This window comes from Panthera tigris, chromosome B3, assembly GCF_018350195.1.
Source record: "Panthera tigris isolate Pti1 chromosome B3, P.tigris_Pti1_mat1.1, whole genome shotgun sequence".
Lineage (NCBI taxonomy): Eukaryota > Metazoa > Chordata > Mammalia > Carnivora > Felidae > Panthera > Panthera tigris.
In genome coordinates, this window is record NC_056665.1 from 40,059,241 (window position 1) to 40,077,762 (window position 18,522).

Below are 18,522 nucleotides of genomic sequence, written 5' to 3' on the forward strand. Positions count from 1 at the left end.
GGCTCATGTGATGTGGTGGCCGGCAGGCTGGATGGCTGCTGGCCGGAGGGCATCTGGGAGTCATGCAGGGTCACTCACTTCCGTGTGGGAAATAGAAACAATAGTGACCACATATGGAGCACCTAATGCATGCGGGGCACTGTGAGAGCTGCTTACGAAGATACCCCCTTTTAACCTGTACTAAAGCGACTGTATGCTCCTGTGCAAGTACCCCAACTCGGCCTTGTTTCCTCAGAGTGTGACCAATAAGAACATCTACCAATTGGGATAATATCTGTAAGATGTTTAAAATGAGGCTGAGAGAATTTACATGACTTGTTCAAGGTCATTCATCTGGGAAGAAGCAAGGACAGGATTAACATCTAGCCCACCCCACTGGGTTGGTGGGTAGCTAAGTTTCTTGGACGCTGGAGGGAGAGGCAGCAGAGATAAAGCAAATAGAGTGGACCGGACTGGGGTCGGGAGCAGGTTCTAATTTAGCCTGAACCTCTGCCCCTGGCTCTGGGCTGGTTCAGTCTCCTTTTCAGCCTTGATTTCATTCTCTGTAAAAAATGGGAGGGTAGCAGGTGAGCGTCCTTCAAACCTCTGAATGTGGAAGTACTCCTTGACTTGAGCTAGGAATGGGAAGCTGATGTCTGCTCCCCACTCGTCCCTCCGTTGCTGTGTAGCTCTGGACCTTGGGAAAAGGTAAGTGGGGCTGATGAGAGGATCATAAGTATGTAGATGGGAAGGGGAAGGGTTCTTGAAATAATAATAGTTAACACTTAATTTGCATGGTATGTCAGGCACTTTGGTGAGCCATTCGACTCCTGTCATTCCTGCAGTAATCCTATGAATAGTCTCATTTTTCCTCATTTAATAGATGTTATCCATGTATTGCTCACAGAAACACTATGAGTCTCTATTTCATGGATGAAGAGACTATGGCACCAAGAGTTTAGTCACATGCCCAAGGTCACATGGCAAGAGAGTGGCAGAGCTAGGACTGGCTTGCAAACAATCTGACCATAGAGAGTGTTCCCCTGACTACTGTGCTCTGCTGCCTTTCTGTGCTACAAATGCTGGGTATTCACCTCTTGACAGGAGGTCACAATTGGAAGAAACTTCAGGCTCCTATGGTTTAACCCCTTCATTTACAGTGGAGGACCAAAAAGGGAATTGGTCTGGGTCCTGTAGCGTGGAGCAGACAGCCCTAAGCCTCCTGCTGCTGACTGCAGGGCATTTTCCCCACTGCAAGAAACTTCCTTGAGTGACCAGCTAAGACTTTGGGTTCCAAAATGTCAGGTGGAAGAGAGCTTAGAGACTATTTTCTTCTGCCACCTTACTTTACAGGTGGGGAAACTGAGGCCCAGACCTGTGTAGGATGGTATCTGCCATTCAGGACATGTTCAACTCCAGGCTTTCTTTAGGAAGATGGAGTGGCTCACAGTGACAAAGCCACAGTTGGGAGGGGGCAGGGGAACTTCTCTCACCGCTAGGACACACACACATGCACAGATCCTCACGTATGAATCTGCAGGCCAATGCAAATGTGCCTCTTCTGCCAGGGAACTCCCACCCAGTTCACTCAATCAAAGCAGGGCAGGGATATGGGGACCACTTGTGTGAGCCTGGGAAGCCAAAGGCCTGGAGGAGGCAGCCAGAAATATCCAGGACGCTCTGCCCCAGGGACCAGACAGGAAGAGTAGGAGGAGATAGAGGGGGTGGGCAGGAGTCCTCACAAATACTATCCCAGGCCCTCTGCCAGCCTCCCTCCTTCCCTGAAGCCAGACATTGGCTGAAAGCCTGACAGTCGCCCTCCTGGAGGAAAGTGGACTCGGCGGTGCCCAGTCCTGATTCTGTCCTTGCTGGTGGCCTCAGGGGTGGGGAGAAGGTATCCAACTGTTCCCATTTCACAGATGAGGAGAGGAAGGCCTGTAGATGGCTTGGGCTTTTCCTTGTTATGAACGAAGATGTGGGACAGGGTTGAACCCTGTCCACTGACCCCAGGCTCCAGCCCAGTACTAGCCTTTTCTTAGAGGAGGGAAACAGCTGCCTCCTGCCAGGCCCAACCTAAGGGACAGGGGGACACAGTTCTCCCAAATGGCCTATTCCAGGCACCTGGTAACTGGCAGATAGAGACACTGGCTGGCCCTCTCCTGAGAGGAGTGGAAGGAGAGCAACTCTTCCTGGCTGAAGCTGGCTCCCAGTCCCAGTTTTTCACTAGTCCTGCTCTGGCTTCAGTGGGTTGGGGCACTGTGTACACACCCAGCTCTGGCTTCAGCAGCCAGGCAGTGGGGAGGGGGTCACCCAAGGGGGGGGTTCATGGCTCTAAGACTGGCCTGAGGATCAGCCATTTGGTCCTCCTCCCAAGGCCCCAGTGGGGTGTTGTCTGCAGCTGGTGAGAGTTTCCTCTACCAGACAGTGAGCATCCCTCTGGGACTCGGAGAGGACGAGGAACTATCCTGGCTGTAGGCAGCCCACAGAGTTCCCAGGCCCTGCCCGACCTCACACCAACCTCTCTCTCCACTTTGCACCCCCATACTGTGTGAGGTTCAGGGTGGGGGCAAGGAAAGGGGGAATCTGTCTGTGTCAGACTCTGAGCCTTTCTAGAGCACTCACCTAGCCTTGTTCATCTCTCTATCCACAATACCTGGCACCAGGTCTGTTAAGTGGACTCCTGGGCCCTAAACCAAGTGGGAGTCCCCAGTGTGATGGAAGAGACACAACCCTATTCCCCAAAGTGCCTGCAATCTCATAAAGGAGACATAGCCACAAGATACCCTGAGCCTGATGGTGGACCCCTGGCCTTGCCACCCATGGCAGTGTTTCTGCACACAGGGTAGCGAAGCGCTTGCCTGGGCCTGAGGAAGAGCAGTGGACTAGGAGGCAGGATTCTTGCCAGGTTCTAATGCCAGTACCACCACTGACTTGCAAAAGCTACCCAATCTCTCTGGGCCTTAGTTCTTCGTCTGTGAAATGGAGCTTGGATCTGACTTCTAAGGTTCTGTTTAGCTTTGGCATCTGAATTTATCACTGAACGACCACAGAAGTGTTTGTCATATTGTGCTTCCAGGGAATACAGTGATGTCACAAAGGGGTCCCAAAAGCTTAGTTTTATGTGGAATGGCTCCTGGGAGGTGGGTGGCAAGGGTAGGACCTGGCATCTGGAAATCTTCACAGGCCCTACCTGTCTAGACCTGTACATGTCCTACTCATTCTCTCCAGAGATATCTATCGAATACATGCTCCAGGTCCACTGCTGGGCAGGGTCATTTTGAGCACTTGAGGGCCCCTTATAGGAGCCTCAAAGATTGGGTGTAGGGGATAAGGAGGGTCGGGCTACTTTGCCCTGGCAGAATAACCTGTCTCTTGACTTTCAGTGTCCGAACTTCTGTTTGCTAAACAGTTGTGGCTTCTTGGTAGATGGGTGAGAAGTATGTGCTATTCATGTCGGGGGAGTGGAGAAAACTATCTTTTGCTTTTGTGGGCCATGGGCTAAGCTCTGGGTTGGGACACTTTCATGTTATCTCATCTAATCCTTAATATTATCCCTATTTTAAAGATGAGAAACTGAAGCCCAGGAGGGCAAAGTAGTTGATTCCATGGTCTGACAGTAAATGGCTCATTCCAAAGGCCTTTCCGGTCCAGAAGTGCAACTGGCACTTCTGGGTGGACAAGCAGCCTACAGATGAGGAGACTGAGGATGGGGAAAGGGGCTGGTTGCAGTTGTGAGGCTGGCACTTTTATTCCCAAGCCTCATACCAGAGGCACACTTTGGGCACTTAGCAGTCACAGCTGAGGGCTGAGTAATCAGCTGGCAACTTGTTCAAATAGTCTCTGACCTAGATGAAAGTTAAGGGTCATCTCATCCCATCTTGTAAGTCATGATGGAGTCTCCTTACAACACCTCCTGGAAGTGGTCACCCCCTTGGTTGCCTTCAATATTGGGGGGGCTCACTTCCTCTAAAGACAGCCCCTTCTAACTACAGCTCAGATGGTTAGCATTCACACACCAACCTGGAACCTGCCTCCTTACAGTGCCCATCTACTGGTTGGTCTGCATTTTAAAGGAAAGTAACTTGCCCAGCATCACAGGCAGGGACCTAACAGAGCCCAGGTTTACACCCAGTTGGATCTGCAGGGGTCCACAGCTTACCCTCCAGCAGTTCGCCAATGAGCTTGGTTCTCTTCCCATAGACCCCTCCAGAACCAGTCTGTCCTCTCAAGACTGGGGCCAGCCCAGGGAAGTGGCTGGAACTTGGCTCCCACTTTTTCTCCACCTACAACTCAAAGGAAAACCCTTGGGCATTAGCTCTGTGCGTGAATTTGGCCCGAGGGTGTAATCTAAACAAATTTTTCCCAACACCTTTCAGTCTTAACACAGCTGGTTTACCATTATCTCCTACAAATACAATTAGGCTGAGTCAGTATTCATGTCCTATTCTGGGAAAGAATTTTCCTTCCTGGTTGAGAAGTTATTACCATCAGGCTCTGACCCCAGACTGCCTTCTGATCTGGCTTTCCATTTCTTTTTCACATGGGTGGGTAGATTAACTGGGGGAAAGAGAGGGAATTGGGGATGTGGGGTTGGAGGGAGAAGGGCTGCAGTGAGAGGTCTCAGACTCCTATGCCCTTTCCCACTCTAGCCTGGAGTATATTTCAAAAGAGAGGCTCCACCTGGTTCTAGAAAGTACTCAGACCTAGAACGGAGGGCTGATGCTGTCACTCTCAGGCTTGAATCACATAATGGGATTTTGGATTTATTTTCCCCTTTCTTTAGTATATAGATGGGGACACCAATGCTCATAGAAGTGAAGTGACTTGCCCAAGGTCACCTAGTGAAAGAGCTGGCATTAGATTCCCTATGTAGGCCCTTTGCTCTGTCTCCATCATGATCAGCTTTATCCTGGGTCTCAAGAGAAATGTCAGGTGACCCCTTTCAGGCTCATCCATCAATCCTAGAATCATTATAGGCATGAGAGGGTGCCAGGTTTTAGGATAAGTAAAATGCTCCGTTTACACACTAGGCCACAAACACATGCAACTCATTAACTCCCATCAGGGAGAAAATAGTAATCCAGGATGGGTTAGGTTTCTTGAAGCTGGATACATATTGACCATGAAATGTTAGTAAAGAAGTTTCTTCCCCTTCTCAGGAGTCAGGGTTCTGCCTGGAGTTTGCAGTGATGCCTGAGAGTCCCCACACCGAAGGGCAGGGTAATGTAGTTGGGGGAGTTGTGTGCCAAGGCTGAGCTGGCTGTGACTGTGACCTAGAGAAAGGGCAAGGCTGGGAATTGAACCGGGCAGGCTTCCCGGAGGAGGAGGCGGGGCCAGCTGCGTAGAACAAAGGAAGGAGTGGATTTTTTTGCAGGTGGAAAGAGATTGCACGGAGGTTCAGACTAGGCTGAAAACATCCTTCCCCTCACTCCGCCTACCCCAGCCTCTCTCTCTCCGGTCCTGGGCCTTGCCTGCAGGGTCCGGGGGAGCTCCAAGTGGCGACAGCGCTGTCTTCCAGGCGGAGCCTTGCTGTGGGCTGTACGGCCGGCCAGAGCTCCCTCCCAGCGGGGGGCTCCCGCAGCCCTTACAAGGAGTTTGGCGGCTCTCCGGGCGGCCCCGCCCGCCAGCCTCCACGGGCCCCTCCTCCCGCCCGGCTGGGCCGGGCCGCGGGAACGCAACCCTCTCCGCTCTCGACGCCGGGCCCGGCGCGGACATCGACGGGCCCGAGCCCGCGAGTGTGAAAGGAGCCGGCGACTAGCTCCCTAGGGCCCCAACAGGCGGGCACGCGGCTCGGGGCCCTTCGGCAGAGGACTTGTGACCTTCTCAGCAGGGTCGCCATGTCCTCGGTGTTCGGGAAGCCCCGCGTGGGCAGCGGGTCGCAGAGCGCGCCCCTCGAGGTCAACCTGGCCATTCTGGGACGCCGCGGGGCTGGCAAGTCCGGTGAGTTGGGTAGCGGGGCGGAAGATAAGGAGTTAGGGGAAGACCCGAGAGACGGGGAGCAGGTGTGGACGCTGTGGACTTGTCTCCCACTGGCTTTGGGGCTTCCTGCGCCCAGGTGGGTTGAGTGAGACACCGCGATTTTCTTCTTTGCCTCAGTTTTTCTGTTGCTTGTTTCTCTACTATGTTCTCAGCTCCTCCATCTCTCATCTGTCTTCTGTTCCTTGCCTGTCTTTCCCTTTGTGTCTCGGACACCAGTTGTCTTTCCTCTCTGTCTGTATCTGTGTCTCACGGTCCTCTGCTGATCTCTCCCTTGCTGTTCACTGCTTTCCATCTCCTCTCCCTGGGGCGAGCAGTCGGCCCTGGTGACTAGCACTGCAAGGACATGATCTCTAGCTCAGGCCCCTAGGAGCTTAGTTACAGCTTTGCTATTCTTCAGTTTAGTCTGGGGATGAAGGGAGGTGGTAGAGGTCACTGGCTATTGGGATTTTCCAGGGAGGGGCCACCCCAATTCAATGGATTCTGGAACAAAGTGTGCATTCTTATCAAACATAATTTTCAAGGTAGACCCCTCTCTTGACTTTCTGGAAACCCCTTAGACTACCATCCCAGGTGTCTGGGCCTTGTTCTTGATGAACCTAGATTTTGGGTTGCCACTGAGATCATTTCTGCCAACACCGAACTCTGGCTTAACCACTCCTGGCAGCTCTCACCCAAGTGAAGCCCAGGTGGATGGGTGTCCCCGTAGGCAGAGACCCAGAAAAAGGTTTCGTTCCTCCGTCCTGCCACTTCACAGTCCCAGGCAGCTAAAGGTGGGAGGGCTTTTTTCCAGTTACAGCCATTAGTGACTGGCCAACAAGGGCTCAGTTAGCTATGAGTTTCTTTCCCCAGAGTGTTCTTTGAGACTCGCTGGGATCCTACTCTCCACTTTTGAAACCAGCCCCCTGACTCAGAGAGGGGACTCTGAATCATGTTTTCCTACAGAAAAGATTTGCCCTTTTCCCTTTGAAAATCAAATTGTAGTTCTGTCTTTGGTATAGTTTAGCCAGTGACTACATGAATGAAGGAATTTAAATTTTAAAGTATGTGTATTCCCTGGGTATTAGTTTGCAGAATGACACTGTAAGGAATCTTGGGAAAGAATTTTAAGGATTTTCTTTAAAATCTCACATTTCTTTTTAAGAGTCTGGCACAATAGTTGGCTGGCCCTGGGGCTTTATGTCACTAAATTCTGAACAAAATCAAAGTTCTATTAATGAAGTACACTTGGGGAGAACTTCATTTTAGGTTTTCCATTCTTTGGGGCATCCATGATGAGTGTGGAGGCCCTAGTTGGAGCTAAGACTTGAGATATAGAGGACCAAGGGCTAGAATGTGTTTACTTGAGACATGGGTGTTCATACTCACCCTGGGGATCACAGACTGATCAACTGAGCTCTTAGTCTTTGGTGTATAGCCAAAACTGGAATAAAAGTCCCATATTTCAGAATTTTCATGACTTGACCAGGGTGGGGGATGTCTAGGTAACTGGTTGAGTGGGTCCTGGACCCCTCAGTTTGAGTATTTAAAAACACCTGTTAGGCTTGCCTCTCATGGTTTTTCTTGCCATAAAAAAAAAAAAAAAAAAAAAAAAAAGGCCAGGATGCAACTAGGGGGACATGGTTCCTTATATTTCTGGTTTCTTCTGAGCTTCTTGAACCAACTCCCCAGCTCCTAGACCCATTCCCCCAAAGAGCTGAGCTTAGTGTCAGCCAGGAGTCACAGAGGCTAGATAAGTCCTCCCTAAAATGAGAGGGGCAACCTCTGGGAACCAGCAGCCAAAGACAGCAGGGGATGACTGAGCCAGCTTCTTTCTGTTTCCTGCAGCTCTGACCGTGAAGTTTCTGACCAGGAGGTTTATCAGCGAATATGACCCCAATTTGGGTAAGGAACCACTCCTCCCCATCCTCCTACTGTGTCCCACTTGGATCCCCCCTACCCCTGCCCCCATGCACCCACCTACACTGTGGTGGGCCCAGACCTGACCAGGATTGAACATCTGGGGGCAGAGGGGAGGAACCACCCAGGATGACTCAGCCCGTGGGACAAAATGTTTTACATGCCAGAAATACATCCTTCCACAGCCCACCCCAGACAATTTGGGGGTTGGCTTAATTAGGAAAACTGAGATAGGCTGATTTGTCCTAAATTATGAGGTATGTTGAGACTTACAAAAAAAAAAAAAAAATCAAACATAACAGAACGTCTGCAACCATTAAGTGTTGGTCTTCAAGATGGCCACTCAGTATACTTTTCCAGAAAAGCTGGACAAAGCATTTGAGAAACTATCTAGTGCTACTGGTTGCTGACCCATTTTTGAACCACACAAGAAAACTCATCTTGTTTTATAGCCATATCATGGTATATTGGAAAAAAGGATGCTCTGGTATCAGTCAGAGCTAAGTTTGAACCCTAGCTCTGCCATTTACTGGCTGTACAGCCTTGAAGCAGTCACCTAATCTCTCTGAGCTTCTGTTTCCTCATCTGAAAAGTGGGCATAAAGATGCCTATCTCAGAAAATAACTGTGAGGATTAAAGAAATGACACATGTTAGCCTAGTATTTGACTCACAGTAGGCACAATGCATATTCGTTTTTCCTGCCCTTTTCCTTAACGTTTACATTTATAACATTTGTTTTTTGTAAACTGTTCACTGAAAAAAATGGTGTGTCTGGATACTCTTAGCCTTTTGAAAATGGGGGGTTGCAGTCTTGGATTCTTTTTCACTCATTCCACTGATAAGAATGAAATGAAGCATTTGTGGGACCCTGAGGGCTCTCCAGGGAATCCCAGGGATATTGGGCACAGACTGGAAACCGCAGTACAGCAGGGTGTGCAGCAGGGCTCTGAGGGAATGTGCTGCAACACCTGAAGGAAAGAGCCCCTTAGCCCCTTGGTGCCCTCAGTTCACACTGGAATATTGAATCCCAGTGTCAGAGCAGGAAGGGACCTCAGGGCTATTTAGTCTATTGGGTTCTAGAATTTTTTCCCTAAGTAGCAGAATCCCTTCTTCCAAGGTGATCTTAAATAGAACCCCAAGATGTCAAAGAGAAAGCAGAGGGGGGTCCCATGGTTAAGTCAAGAGTACAGGGCAGGCGACTCACTGATAGTCCCTAAGGGATTTGTTTTCTCAAAGCTTGGTTTGACTACCTGCGCTATGACACAGCCCCTCAGTGGAACGGTGGAAGAATTAGGCCCAGGGAGCTGAGGCTTCTGGGCCAAGGTCACACAGCAGGTCTGAGGGGTCTTTTTCTTTTAATGTTTATTTATTTTGGGAGAGAGAGCAAGCAGGGGAGGAGCAGAGAGAGAAGGAGAGAGAATCCCAAGCAGCTTCCATGCTGTCAGCGCAAAGCTGGACGCAGAGCTTGAACTCACAAACCGTGAGATCGTGACCTGAGCTGAAATCAAGAGTTGGAAGCTTAGCCAACTGAGCCACCCAGGCGCCTCCTGAGGGGAGCCTTCTTGATTAGCAGAGGTCAATGCCCATGGGGGTGGGAAACAGGATGTAATTGTGTGCTGGTCAGGGGAGTGTTGAGAGAGGCCAGAACATGGAATCAGAAGCAGTGGGGGAATTGAAGACAGGGAGGAGGTGGGAAGGAAAGCCATACAAGCAGGGGGTATTTGGGAAGGGAAAATGAGGATTTCCAAGGGCGGTTCCTCAAAACACAGATCCTGCCTAGCTCAGATATTACATGGAGAATACTTAGGCTAAAAAACATTAGCTGTTTATCTGAAATTCAAGTTTAATTGGTCATCCTATATTTTATCTGGCATCCAGCCTCCAGTTTCTTCGTCCCTGCCCCCAATTCATACCTTTCCTGCCGGGTCTCGCCAGAGCCTACTACAGTGGTGGTTTGGGCTTCCTGATTGAGTAATTTTGGAGTTCTGACCTGATAGTGGAATGTGTGGTCACACTGTCTGGGGGCCGGGGGGGGGGCAGGGCAGCCCTCCACAGTGGTCAGTCACCCCAGGCTTAGGTCTCTCTCCCCGGCCTGAGAGCCTGTCAGCTGGAGAGATGACCAGATGCTCCCCTTCAGCCATTCTGGGAGACCAGTCCCACTCCTCCTTGGGATTCCTCCCCAGCATCTAAACATTCCAGCCACTATCCCATGACTGCCTGCAGCAACAGTGGAATCTAGGACCAGAGCCTTTCTTTCTGTGGAGAAAGACCAAGGAGACCAAGGAGAGAGTTAGCCATCAGGACATGTAAAACAACTCTTGCTCCTTTTCAGAGGTCTTCCTTGAACCCAAAGTGAGCTTCTCAAGCATGGAAACCTGTGTTACTCATTTCCGTTTCTAGCATGGAGTGCAGTACTGGGCATGACATATATACTCTTAAACATGAGATTGAATTTTGGTTTTAGGTTTAGCCTTTAAAGAAGAGCTATGACTATTATCCCCATTTTACAGGTAAAGAAACTGAGGCAGAGAGGGCTCAGTGATTTCCCTATGGAGAACCTCAGGTACAAAGGAAGATGAGTATCACTCCAGTGCCTCTTCACTTAGGATGGCCTTATGTTCTAGAGGGCCTGGAACCAGAGGTCTGCATGGCACTAGGCTCTGGTTTCCCCATCTGGAAGATGGGACCAATAGCTTGTACTCTGTCTGCATAAGGGTTGTGGCTGGGAATGGTACACCTGGGTGGCTCAGTCGGTTAAGCATCTGACTTGGCTCGGGTCATGATCTCATGGTTTGTGGGTTTGAGCTTCGCGTTGGGTTCTGTGCTGGCAGTGCAGAACCTGAAGCCTGTTTCAGATTCTGTGTCTCCCTCTCTCTCTTGGCCCTCCCTCCCTCCCTTGCTCATGCCCAGTCTGTGTCTCTCTCTCTCTCAAAACTGAATAAACATTAAAAAAAATTTTTTAAATGTTGTGGCTAGGATTGCTGGTAGGAGCTGAGAGAATCAGTGCCTGTGGAAAGGCTGTGCCTGTGCTGAGCACTCCAGGAAGCGCAGGGGTCCCCAGGAGGGAGTCCTCTCAAGGAGGAGCTGGGGAGCACCTTGCCTGGCTTTCTCGGGGCAGAATGACAGCTTCTCACCTCTCTTGTCCTCATCCTGCTCCAGCAAAGATGCAGGCACCATTTCTGAAGCATCATCCTACATGCACTCTGACCAGAGCTCCCTTTGGCACCTTTATTATTATTATTTTTTAAATGTTTTTATTTATTTTTGAAGGAGAGAGAACAGAGCACGAGCCGGGGAGGAGCAGAGAGAGAGGGAGACATAGAATCTGAAGCAGGCTCCAGGCTCTGAGCTGCCAGCACAGAGCCCGACGCGGGGCTCGAACTCACGAGCCGTGAGAGATCATGACCTGAGCCAAAGTCGGACGCTCAACCGACTAACCCACCCAGGCGCCCCTCCTTTGGCACCTTTAAAAAGACTATTACTGGGGCGCCTGGGTGGCTCAGTCGGTTAAGCGGCCGACTTCGGCTCAGGGCATGATCTCGCGGTCCGTGAGTTCGAGCCCCGCGTCGGGCTCTGTGCTGACAGCTCAGAGCCCGGAGCCTGTTTCAGATTCTGTGTCTCCCTCTCTCTCTGACCCTCCCCCGTTCATGCTCTGTCTCTGTCTCAAAAATAAACGTTAAAAAAATTAAAAAACAAAAATAAAAAAAATAAAAAGACTATTACTGTAAATGAGGGGAAAATAGTTTGGGAAAAGAAGCTTCTCTCAGCATGAAAGTCCCCAGAATGTTATTTAGAACTAGGAATTATGAAACCCATGTGGTTAAGGACCCCAGAATGCTCTGGAGAGCAGGACTTGGTGATGGGAAGACAGGACAATACTGTGACTTGGAAAGGACCCCCTATCTCACCCTGCCATGGGGGAGGAAGCCAGATAAGATGACATCTGAGGCTTCTCCAAGCTCACCCCTACATGTTCCTCCTCCTCAGCTGGCCTGGGAGCTTCTGCTCTTCCCCTGTGCTCTGCCCAGAGTTGGACGATCAGCTGGTCCCCTGAGCAGAGGGTGATGGGCAGCGCCATGGGGAGGCAGCCCGGTCTAGAAGGCCTGAGTTCACATTCCTTCTACTGATGGAGTGCTGTGTGGCAGTGGGCAAGGTCCCTCCTCCTCTGGGTTTCATCTCTCTCTAGTGGTGCTAACAGTAACTTTGAAAGGCTGTTATGCTGTGAGGAACCACAGGAGACCAACACTAAGCTAAGATTTTCCCCTAGACTGGGCAGGACTCAGTGACTGTTTGGGGAGGGGGGGTGTGGCACAACTAAAAGGGGTGCATCAGACAACTTTGGCAGGAAAATAAAGAAAAATCTGAACAAGATGTAGGCATCTAGGGGCAGCTCTTCTTGCACTAAATATAGTCAAACATTTGGGGCATATTTTCCATTAGATTTTTTTTTTTTTTGTCTTTGAATAAGAGTAGCTATTTATCCAAGTCCCCAAACAGGCTGGGGATGGGAGCTGTCTGTGATTCCTGCTGGCTGCTAGTGGACCTGGCATGTGTCCAGGCCTGGCTTGACTGCCAGTGGCCCTCAGAGAAAAGTGGTGGTGAATTCAGCCAGGGTTGGGGAGGTGGAGGAAAGCAGAGAGGGCCCCAGTTCTGCCCAGGGGGTCTTCTTGGGGTCACTTGGGGCACCCAGGGAAACATGATGGCCAAGTGGGCTCACACACATGGGCCAGTGGCACAGGGGAAGGTTGGAGATAGAAAGAATGTCAATATGACAATGAGGTCCTCTTTGTATGCCAGGCCATCTGCTGCTTTCTCAGGTTTGAGGGTGTGAGATGCAAAGAAAGAAAAGGAAGGAAGGAAGGAAGGAAGGAAGGAAGGAAGGAAGGAAGGAAGGAAAGTTAAAATTCATGAAATCCAAATAAAGTCAGTAGTTTAGTTCATAGTATGGTACCAATATCAATTTCCTGGTTTTGATCATTTTACTACGGTTATGTAAGGTGTTAACCTTGTGGGGAGCAGAGGGAAGGGCACACAGGAACTCTCTGTACTATTTTGCAATTTCCACACAAGTCTAAAATTATTTCAAAAGAAAAAGAAAAAAAAATATCAGCTAGGAATGTGAACCTGCCCTGTCAGCTTTGGAGCACCACAGTCCCCTGTCCTTTACCAGACATGTATGATGGGCCAGGCCCCATGCCTGGGGGCCCATCTAGTCCTCACACAGCCCTATGAAATGCAGGAACAAGCATTTAGCACAATGCCTGGCACAGAGTAAAATCTGAAAAATGTTTAGCCAATGTTATCATGTTATCCCCATTTTAAAGTGAGGAAACAGAGCCTCAAAGAACTGCTTCAAAGACTTGGCCAAGTCACATAGCTAAAAGGTAGCTGAAGTTGGGTTTGATTCCACATTTCCAACCTAAAACGTTTGACTATGCTAGACTCCTCTGCTGTTATTTTGATGAGGAATATTTGTAAAACCTTCTTGGGACTTCTGGACACACACACACACACACACACACGTTGTGTGCTTTTCCTTTCCCATCTCTTGTACCACTGAGTGCAGGAAGATTGTCCTTGGGGCCTTCCTGGGGGCCAGGTATTGTGGTCAGAGGGAAGAGAGTGCAGAAGCTTGGGGTTTGGAGGGGATAGGCTGGCAGTGTAGCTCCAGAGGTCTCTGCTGCTAAACAAGACCATGGGCCACACACTTGATCCTGTAGGCTTGGTGGCCAGTCCCAGAACACAATCCCAACTCCTATGGCATGTTCTGTGAGTGACCTCTTATGCTCTGACCCCTGACAGGTAGAGCAGCCTCTCCTCGGTGGGAGGTTCTGTCTGTGTTCTCCATTTGGGTGCCAGCCAAGGCCTCCCCAGTTGTCCCAGCTCAGCCGGCTCCGGAATAGATCCCCCAGGGTCTAGCACAGGGAGGTGGGGACTCAGACCCAATCACCCACTGAGCAGCCTGCACTGCCTCTGACCTGGCTGACCATCTGTTGCAGAGGACACCTACAGCTCCGAAGAGACAGTGGACCACCAGCCTGTCCACCTGAGGGTTATGGATACTGCAGACCCGGTAACAGTACCCCCATTACCCCTGGAGAGCTGAGAGCCCATGCAGCCTCCTGGGAAGTCCTGGTCCCAGAGTGGATGCCTCAGATGGGAATGTGTAAACTTTTTAAGCTCTAGTTTGCTGTGTGACCCTGAATGAGGTGCTGACCTCTCCATTCCGGAATCTCTTCGTTTGCCAAGTGAGAAGGGATGGGATGGGGCCTGGGGAGACCTGATGGTTGCTGGCATCAACTCAGAGATCCTCTCTTCTGGGACTTGATGCTCACGTACCCATGGAGACAGGTGCTTACAAGTGTTTACACAGAGACCCTCTTCGGCCCAGGTCCCCTCAGTGCACACATTCTCCCTATGTTCTCACCATCCCCTGCCAGGACTGGATACCAGTTATTCTCAAAAGCCAGGGGACACCATCAACCTGACGCAAAACCAGCAGTGCCCAGGGATAGCCAGGTCTCTGTAGCAGCCATGCCAGAGTCTTGGCTCTGTGCCTCAGAGGCCAAGGTCTCCAAGTCTCTGACTGGGTGGTGGGAGTGAGGCTTACAAGACAATGTCTCCTTTCACACCAAGCCAAATCCACACTCAAGTGCCCCTTTAAAAAGGACTCTGTTGGGAACAATATACAAAGACCCAGAGAGTGGGGAGGTGGGTGGGCAGCTCAGGTGAAGGCCTTTGCCCCCACCGAGGCTTCCCTCCTTCACCCCAGGATACCCCCAGGAACTGTGAGCGCTACCTGAACTGGGCCCACGCCTTCCTGGTGGTATACAGCATGGACAGCCGCCAGAGTTTCGAGGACAGCAGCAGCTACCTGGAGCTGCTTGCTTTGCACGCCAAGGAGACACAGCGCAGCTCCCCTGCCCTCTTGCTGGGCAACAAGCTGGACATGGCCCAGTACAGGTGAGCACAGACAGTTTGTCCTCCTCTCTGGAGTTCACTTTCCTCATTTGTAAAGGCTGGGTGTCATCATTGGGGATTGTTTAGCTAAATTTGAATACTTCCCTCAAATTTAGGTTAAAGGGTAAGTGGTCTTCCAGACAGGCAAGGGCAGGAAGGGAGGAGCTTCTGGCCCACACAGGGGTTGGACCCTGAAAGTTAGAAGAGATGCTACCCCTTCCATCCTCATGGGGCTTTGTGGTCTTTCTCGGCCTCACCCTTCTTGCCTGTCTCTAGGACATTCCATCTCACTCTCCATAGCTTGTTGATTATTCAGTGCCCAATTCCAGGTCTGAGAAGAAAGGCTGTGATTGGCTTCTGTAATCAGGTGTCTGCTCTGGTCCAGCCAGCTCTAGCCTCACCCAAGCATGGCCCCAGGCTCACTCCACAGTTGGCTGTGCTGAGGGCAGGTTCTCTTAGACTGAGTTGGACTTGAATCAGAGGTCACAGACTGGGCCAGAGGGCAGATTACCAGCAAATACAGCAGCGTTTTGCTTGGCGAGCACAGAGTTTTAAAAGACCTAGAATTGGAATGCTTTGAGGAGGGGCATGCTCTCTCCAGCTGACCACAGGCCTTACCACTCCCCATGGCTTACCTCCACCCTCCCTATACATTTGAGCTGCTTGCCTGGCCCCTGAAAGCATGATGCTTACACTTGATGAGTGACCCCACTGGCCTTCTTCAACACTGACATTTGTCCTATGTGGCCAGCCCACCTTTGAAGTATGGCACCTTCCACCCAGTTTCCACCTGTCCCTCCCTGTGTGTGGCTCGTACCCTGCTTCCCCAAGCCTCAAAGGCCCATTCTGGTATTAGCAGGGAGGGGACTTAGGTGCAGAACAAATCAGATGGGCAGCGGGACAGGGGGTACAGTCTCATGAAGAGGGGCCATGGTAGGAGCCTTTACTGGCCATTCAGCCCTCAGACCAAGACAAATTTCATCTCAGGAAATGAAGGAAGTTGTGTGATCTTAAAACCAAAAGGTGATCTTTGAGGAATTATAGAGCTCACAGTGCCTGCCAGAGGGGTCAGAAGACTGAAATGTGGTAAATTGTCTTCAGTATGAGGAAAAAATTTAGACAACTGTTTTGATCCTGATCTTTGCCAAAGGGATTGCCTAAAAATGGTTTGGTAGCAAATAACAAAGATTATGGGACTCAAATGAAGCAGTTTCAATTCCCTAAGAAAAGTCATGACAGTTATCTTCATTTCCTTCTTTGATCAAGTCCTGAGGTTAGTGGATCAAGATTTGATGAGCAGTAAAACTTCTAGCTGAGCATTGGTGTGTCTCCCATAATTGTCTTGCAGCTAGAAGGTAAAACATGGGTTAGAGCAGTGGTTCCTGAACCACTGATAAAATTGTCACCAGGCTGCAACGAAATAAGAGGATAATATTACATACCTGTGTCACCCATTCACAAACATATATACATGTACGGGGTGCTGCATATTCTAAAAATTCACGTTTCAAGCCTCCAGAGTGACAAATCTGTGGATTCAAGCCCATCATAAAAGCAAATAATACCAAGTATTCCTTCAAAAAGGTTTCTTAGGAAGCAGTGAGCTTCCAGACAGGACATCAGCCATGGGTGGGGAGTCTAGATGCTCTGGCCCTGGCCCTTTTTGTCCCAGTTACTCTCTGTCTGATACTCCTCTGGGCAACTAGCCCTCTCCCAATCCCCCTCCCCCTGCCAATTTAACTTTGGCTCGGGAACCTCTTCCCACCAATACCCACCTGTCTCATGGGCTCTGCCACTGTCCTTGGGAATGGCGGATGGGGTGATCAGCAGTGCAGGGTGATCACCAAGATCCAGCCAATGGAACCTTGACCTCAAGACCTCAGGTACCCCCTACCCCTTCCTTCTTCTGGATATCTGACCTACCCAAGAGCCAATTGTTTTCCTCTCACCTTTAGTCCCATGGCTTTCAGGTCCAAAACTTCCAGGACCTCCCCAGTTAAGTATTCGATCCCAATGTCACAAAAGAGGAGTATAAGACGAAGCTGACAATGGGTGCTGTTCCCTCTATCCTTTTCTCCCTCCTTGCAATGAAATGCCACCCTTGCTCTCTCTTGCCCCCTCCCCTGGACAGGCAGGCAAAACTCCCCATGGGCCCTGAGAGCTCTGCTGACCACAGGCATCCTGAGTCACCTCACCCACCCTGCCTCTGTGGGTCACACCCTTCAGTCCAAACCACTGCCGTTCTCTAGAGTCAATCCCACAGACCTGGGCTGAGGGTGGCTCATTTCCTGACCAAGGACCCATGCTGGCATAGACGCAGGGCTGGGAATGACCATCTTCCTCAGTGCACAAACAGGGTCTAACCAGTAAGCTTCTCCCTTGCCTACAGCTTTGTTCCTAAATTCTGGCTTTGGTGAGGTCAGCCATCATTCATTGAGCACTGACTCTGTGCCAGGTACTACACTAGGCACACAATACAAGTGGTCTTCCTTAATTCTTTTAACAACCCTGAGAGGTAGAGGTCACTATCCTGTTGTACTGATGAGATGACTCCAGCTCACCAAGCTGGTGAGTGGGGAGCCGAGTGCAGGCCCAGGCCTGCCCCACTTGGATGCATGCTCCTGACCCTGCCTCACCCTGCTTCCCCACCAGGCAGGTCACCAAGGCAGAGGGTGCAGCCTTGGCTGGCAAGTTTGGGTGCCTGTTTTTCGAGGTCTCTGCCTGCCTAGACTTTGAGCATGTGCAGCATGTCTTCCACGAGGCCGTGCGGGAGGCACGGCGGGAACTGGAGAAGAATTCCCTGCCCCGGCCCCTGTTCATCTCCGAGGAGAGGGCCCTGCCACACCAGGCTCCGCTCACTGCCCGGCATGGACTGGCCAGCTGTACCTTCAACACACTTTCCACCGTCAGTCTGAAGGAGCTACCTGCCGTGGCCCAGGCCAAGCTGGTCACTGTGAAGGCATCCCGGGCCCAGAGCAAGCGCAAGGCACCCACCCTGACCCTGTTGAAGGGCTTCAAGATCTTCTGAGGGCACCCCTAAGGATCCCAGACTTAGGGGCTGTACAGGGCTGCAGGATAGGGGCTGACTTCTCACCACTGGCTTTCCCTCTGATGGAACAATAGCCCTCGCCCTCTGGCAGACAGTTGATCCCTCTTCCAGCACCAAGTAATTTCCCTGACACCCAGTTTACTGTGTGAGCTGGAGGGACAGGCAGAATGCTGCTCTTAGTCCCTCCAGGCCTTGGTTTCCATGGTAACCACTGCCGTTCCCCCACCCTGAAGGGAAGTAGCCACAAGACAACACGGAGACCTGGGTCTGGCTGAGGTGGAAGGAAATTGCAGTGTCCATCATGGTGCCATCACCCCTTCCTGCTCCAGCAACAGCCAGGCCAGATGTGGCCCCTAGTGGACAGCTCTGGATGGATGGTCAGCACCAGTAGGCCCTGCGTACAAGGAGGCCGGAGAACATTCTACAGGAGCAGACTTGAAGTCCTGGCACCACCTAGTGGACGGAAAGGGCAGAGCGGCTACAGGTTTTGGGTGGCCTGAGCCTGGCCCTCCTGTTGTCTTCTGATTTCACAGAAGTCCCAAGCACCAAACCCCACAGTTTATCCAAGTAAAATCTAGTTTAAATAATCCTATGGGACAGCCTGTGAGAAGCAAAATTCTCAGGAAGGGCTGTTTCTGGTACTTTGCCTCTCAATGAG

At 50.9% G+C, this 18,522-nt stretch overlaps 1 protein-coding gene across 2 annotated transcripts; it reads left to right on the plus strand.

Moving 5' to 3' along the window:
* The first annotated feature begins 4,854 nt into the window (after positions 1-4,854).
* On the plus strand, positions 4,855-18,187 carry RASL12 (RAS like family 12). 2 transcript variants are annotated; one of them, XM_007084512.2, is made up of 5 exons: positions 4,855-5,919; positions 7,783-7,839; positions 13,855-13,928; positions 14,628-14,818; positions 17,468-18,187. In XM_007084512.2, the coding sequence occupies exons 1-5, from the start codon at positions 5,817-5,819 to the stop codon at positions 17,841-17,843; spliced, it is 801 nt and encodes a 266-aa protein (XP_007084574.1). In that variant the 5' UTR covers positions 4,855-5,816; the 3' UTR covers positions 17,844-18,187. The 2 variants fall into 2 exon arrangements, with proteins under 2 accessions (XP_007084574.1, XP_042844556.1); XM_042988622.1 differs by lacking the exons at positions 4,855-5,919; positions 7,783-7,839 and adding an exon at positions 14,036-14,206 and having other exon boundaries at positions 13,865-13,928.
* Positions 18,188-18,522: the final 335 nt, after the last annotated feature.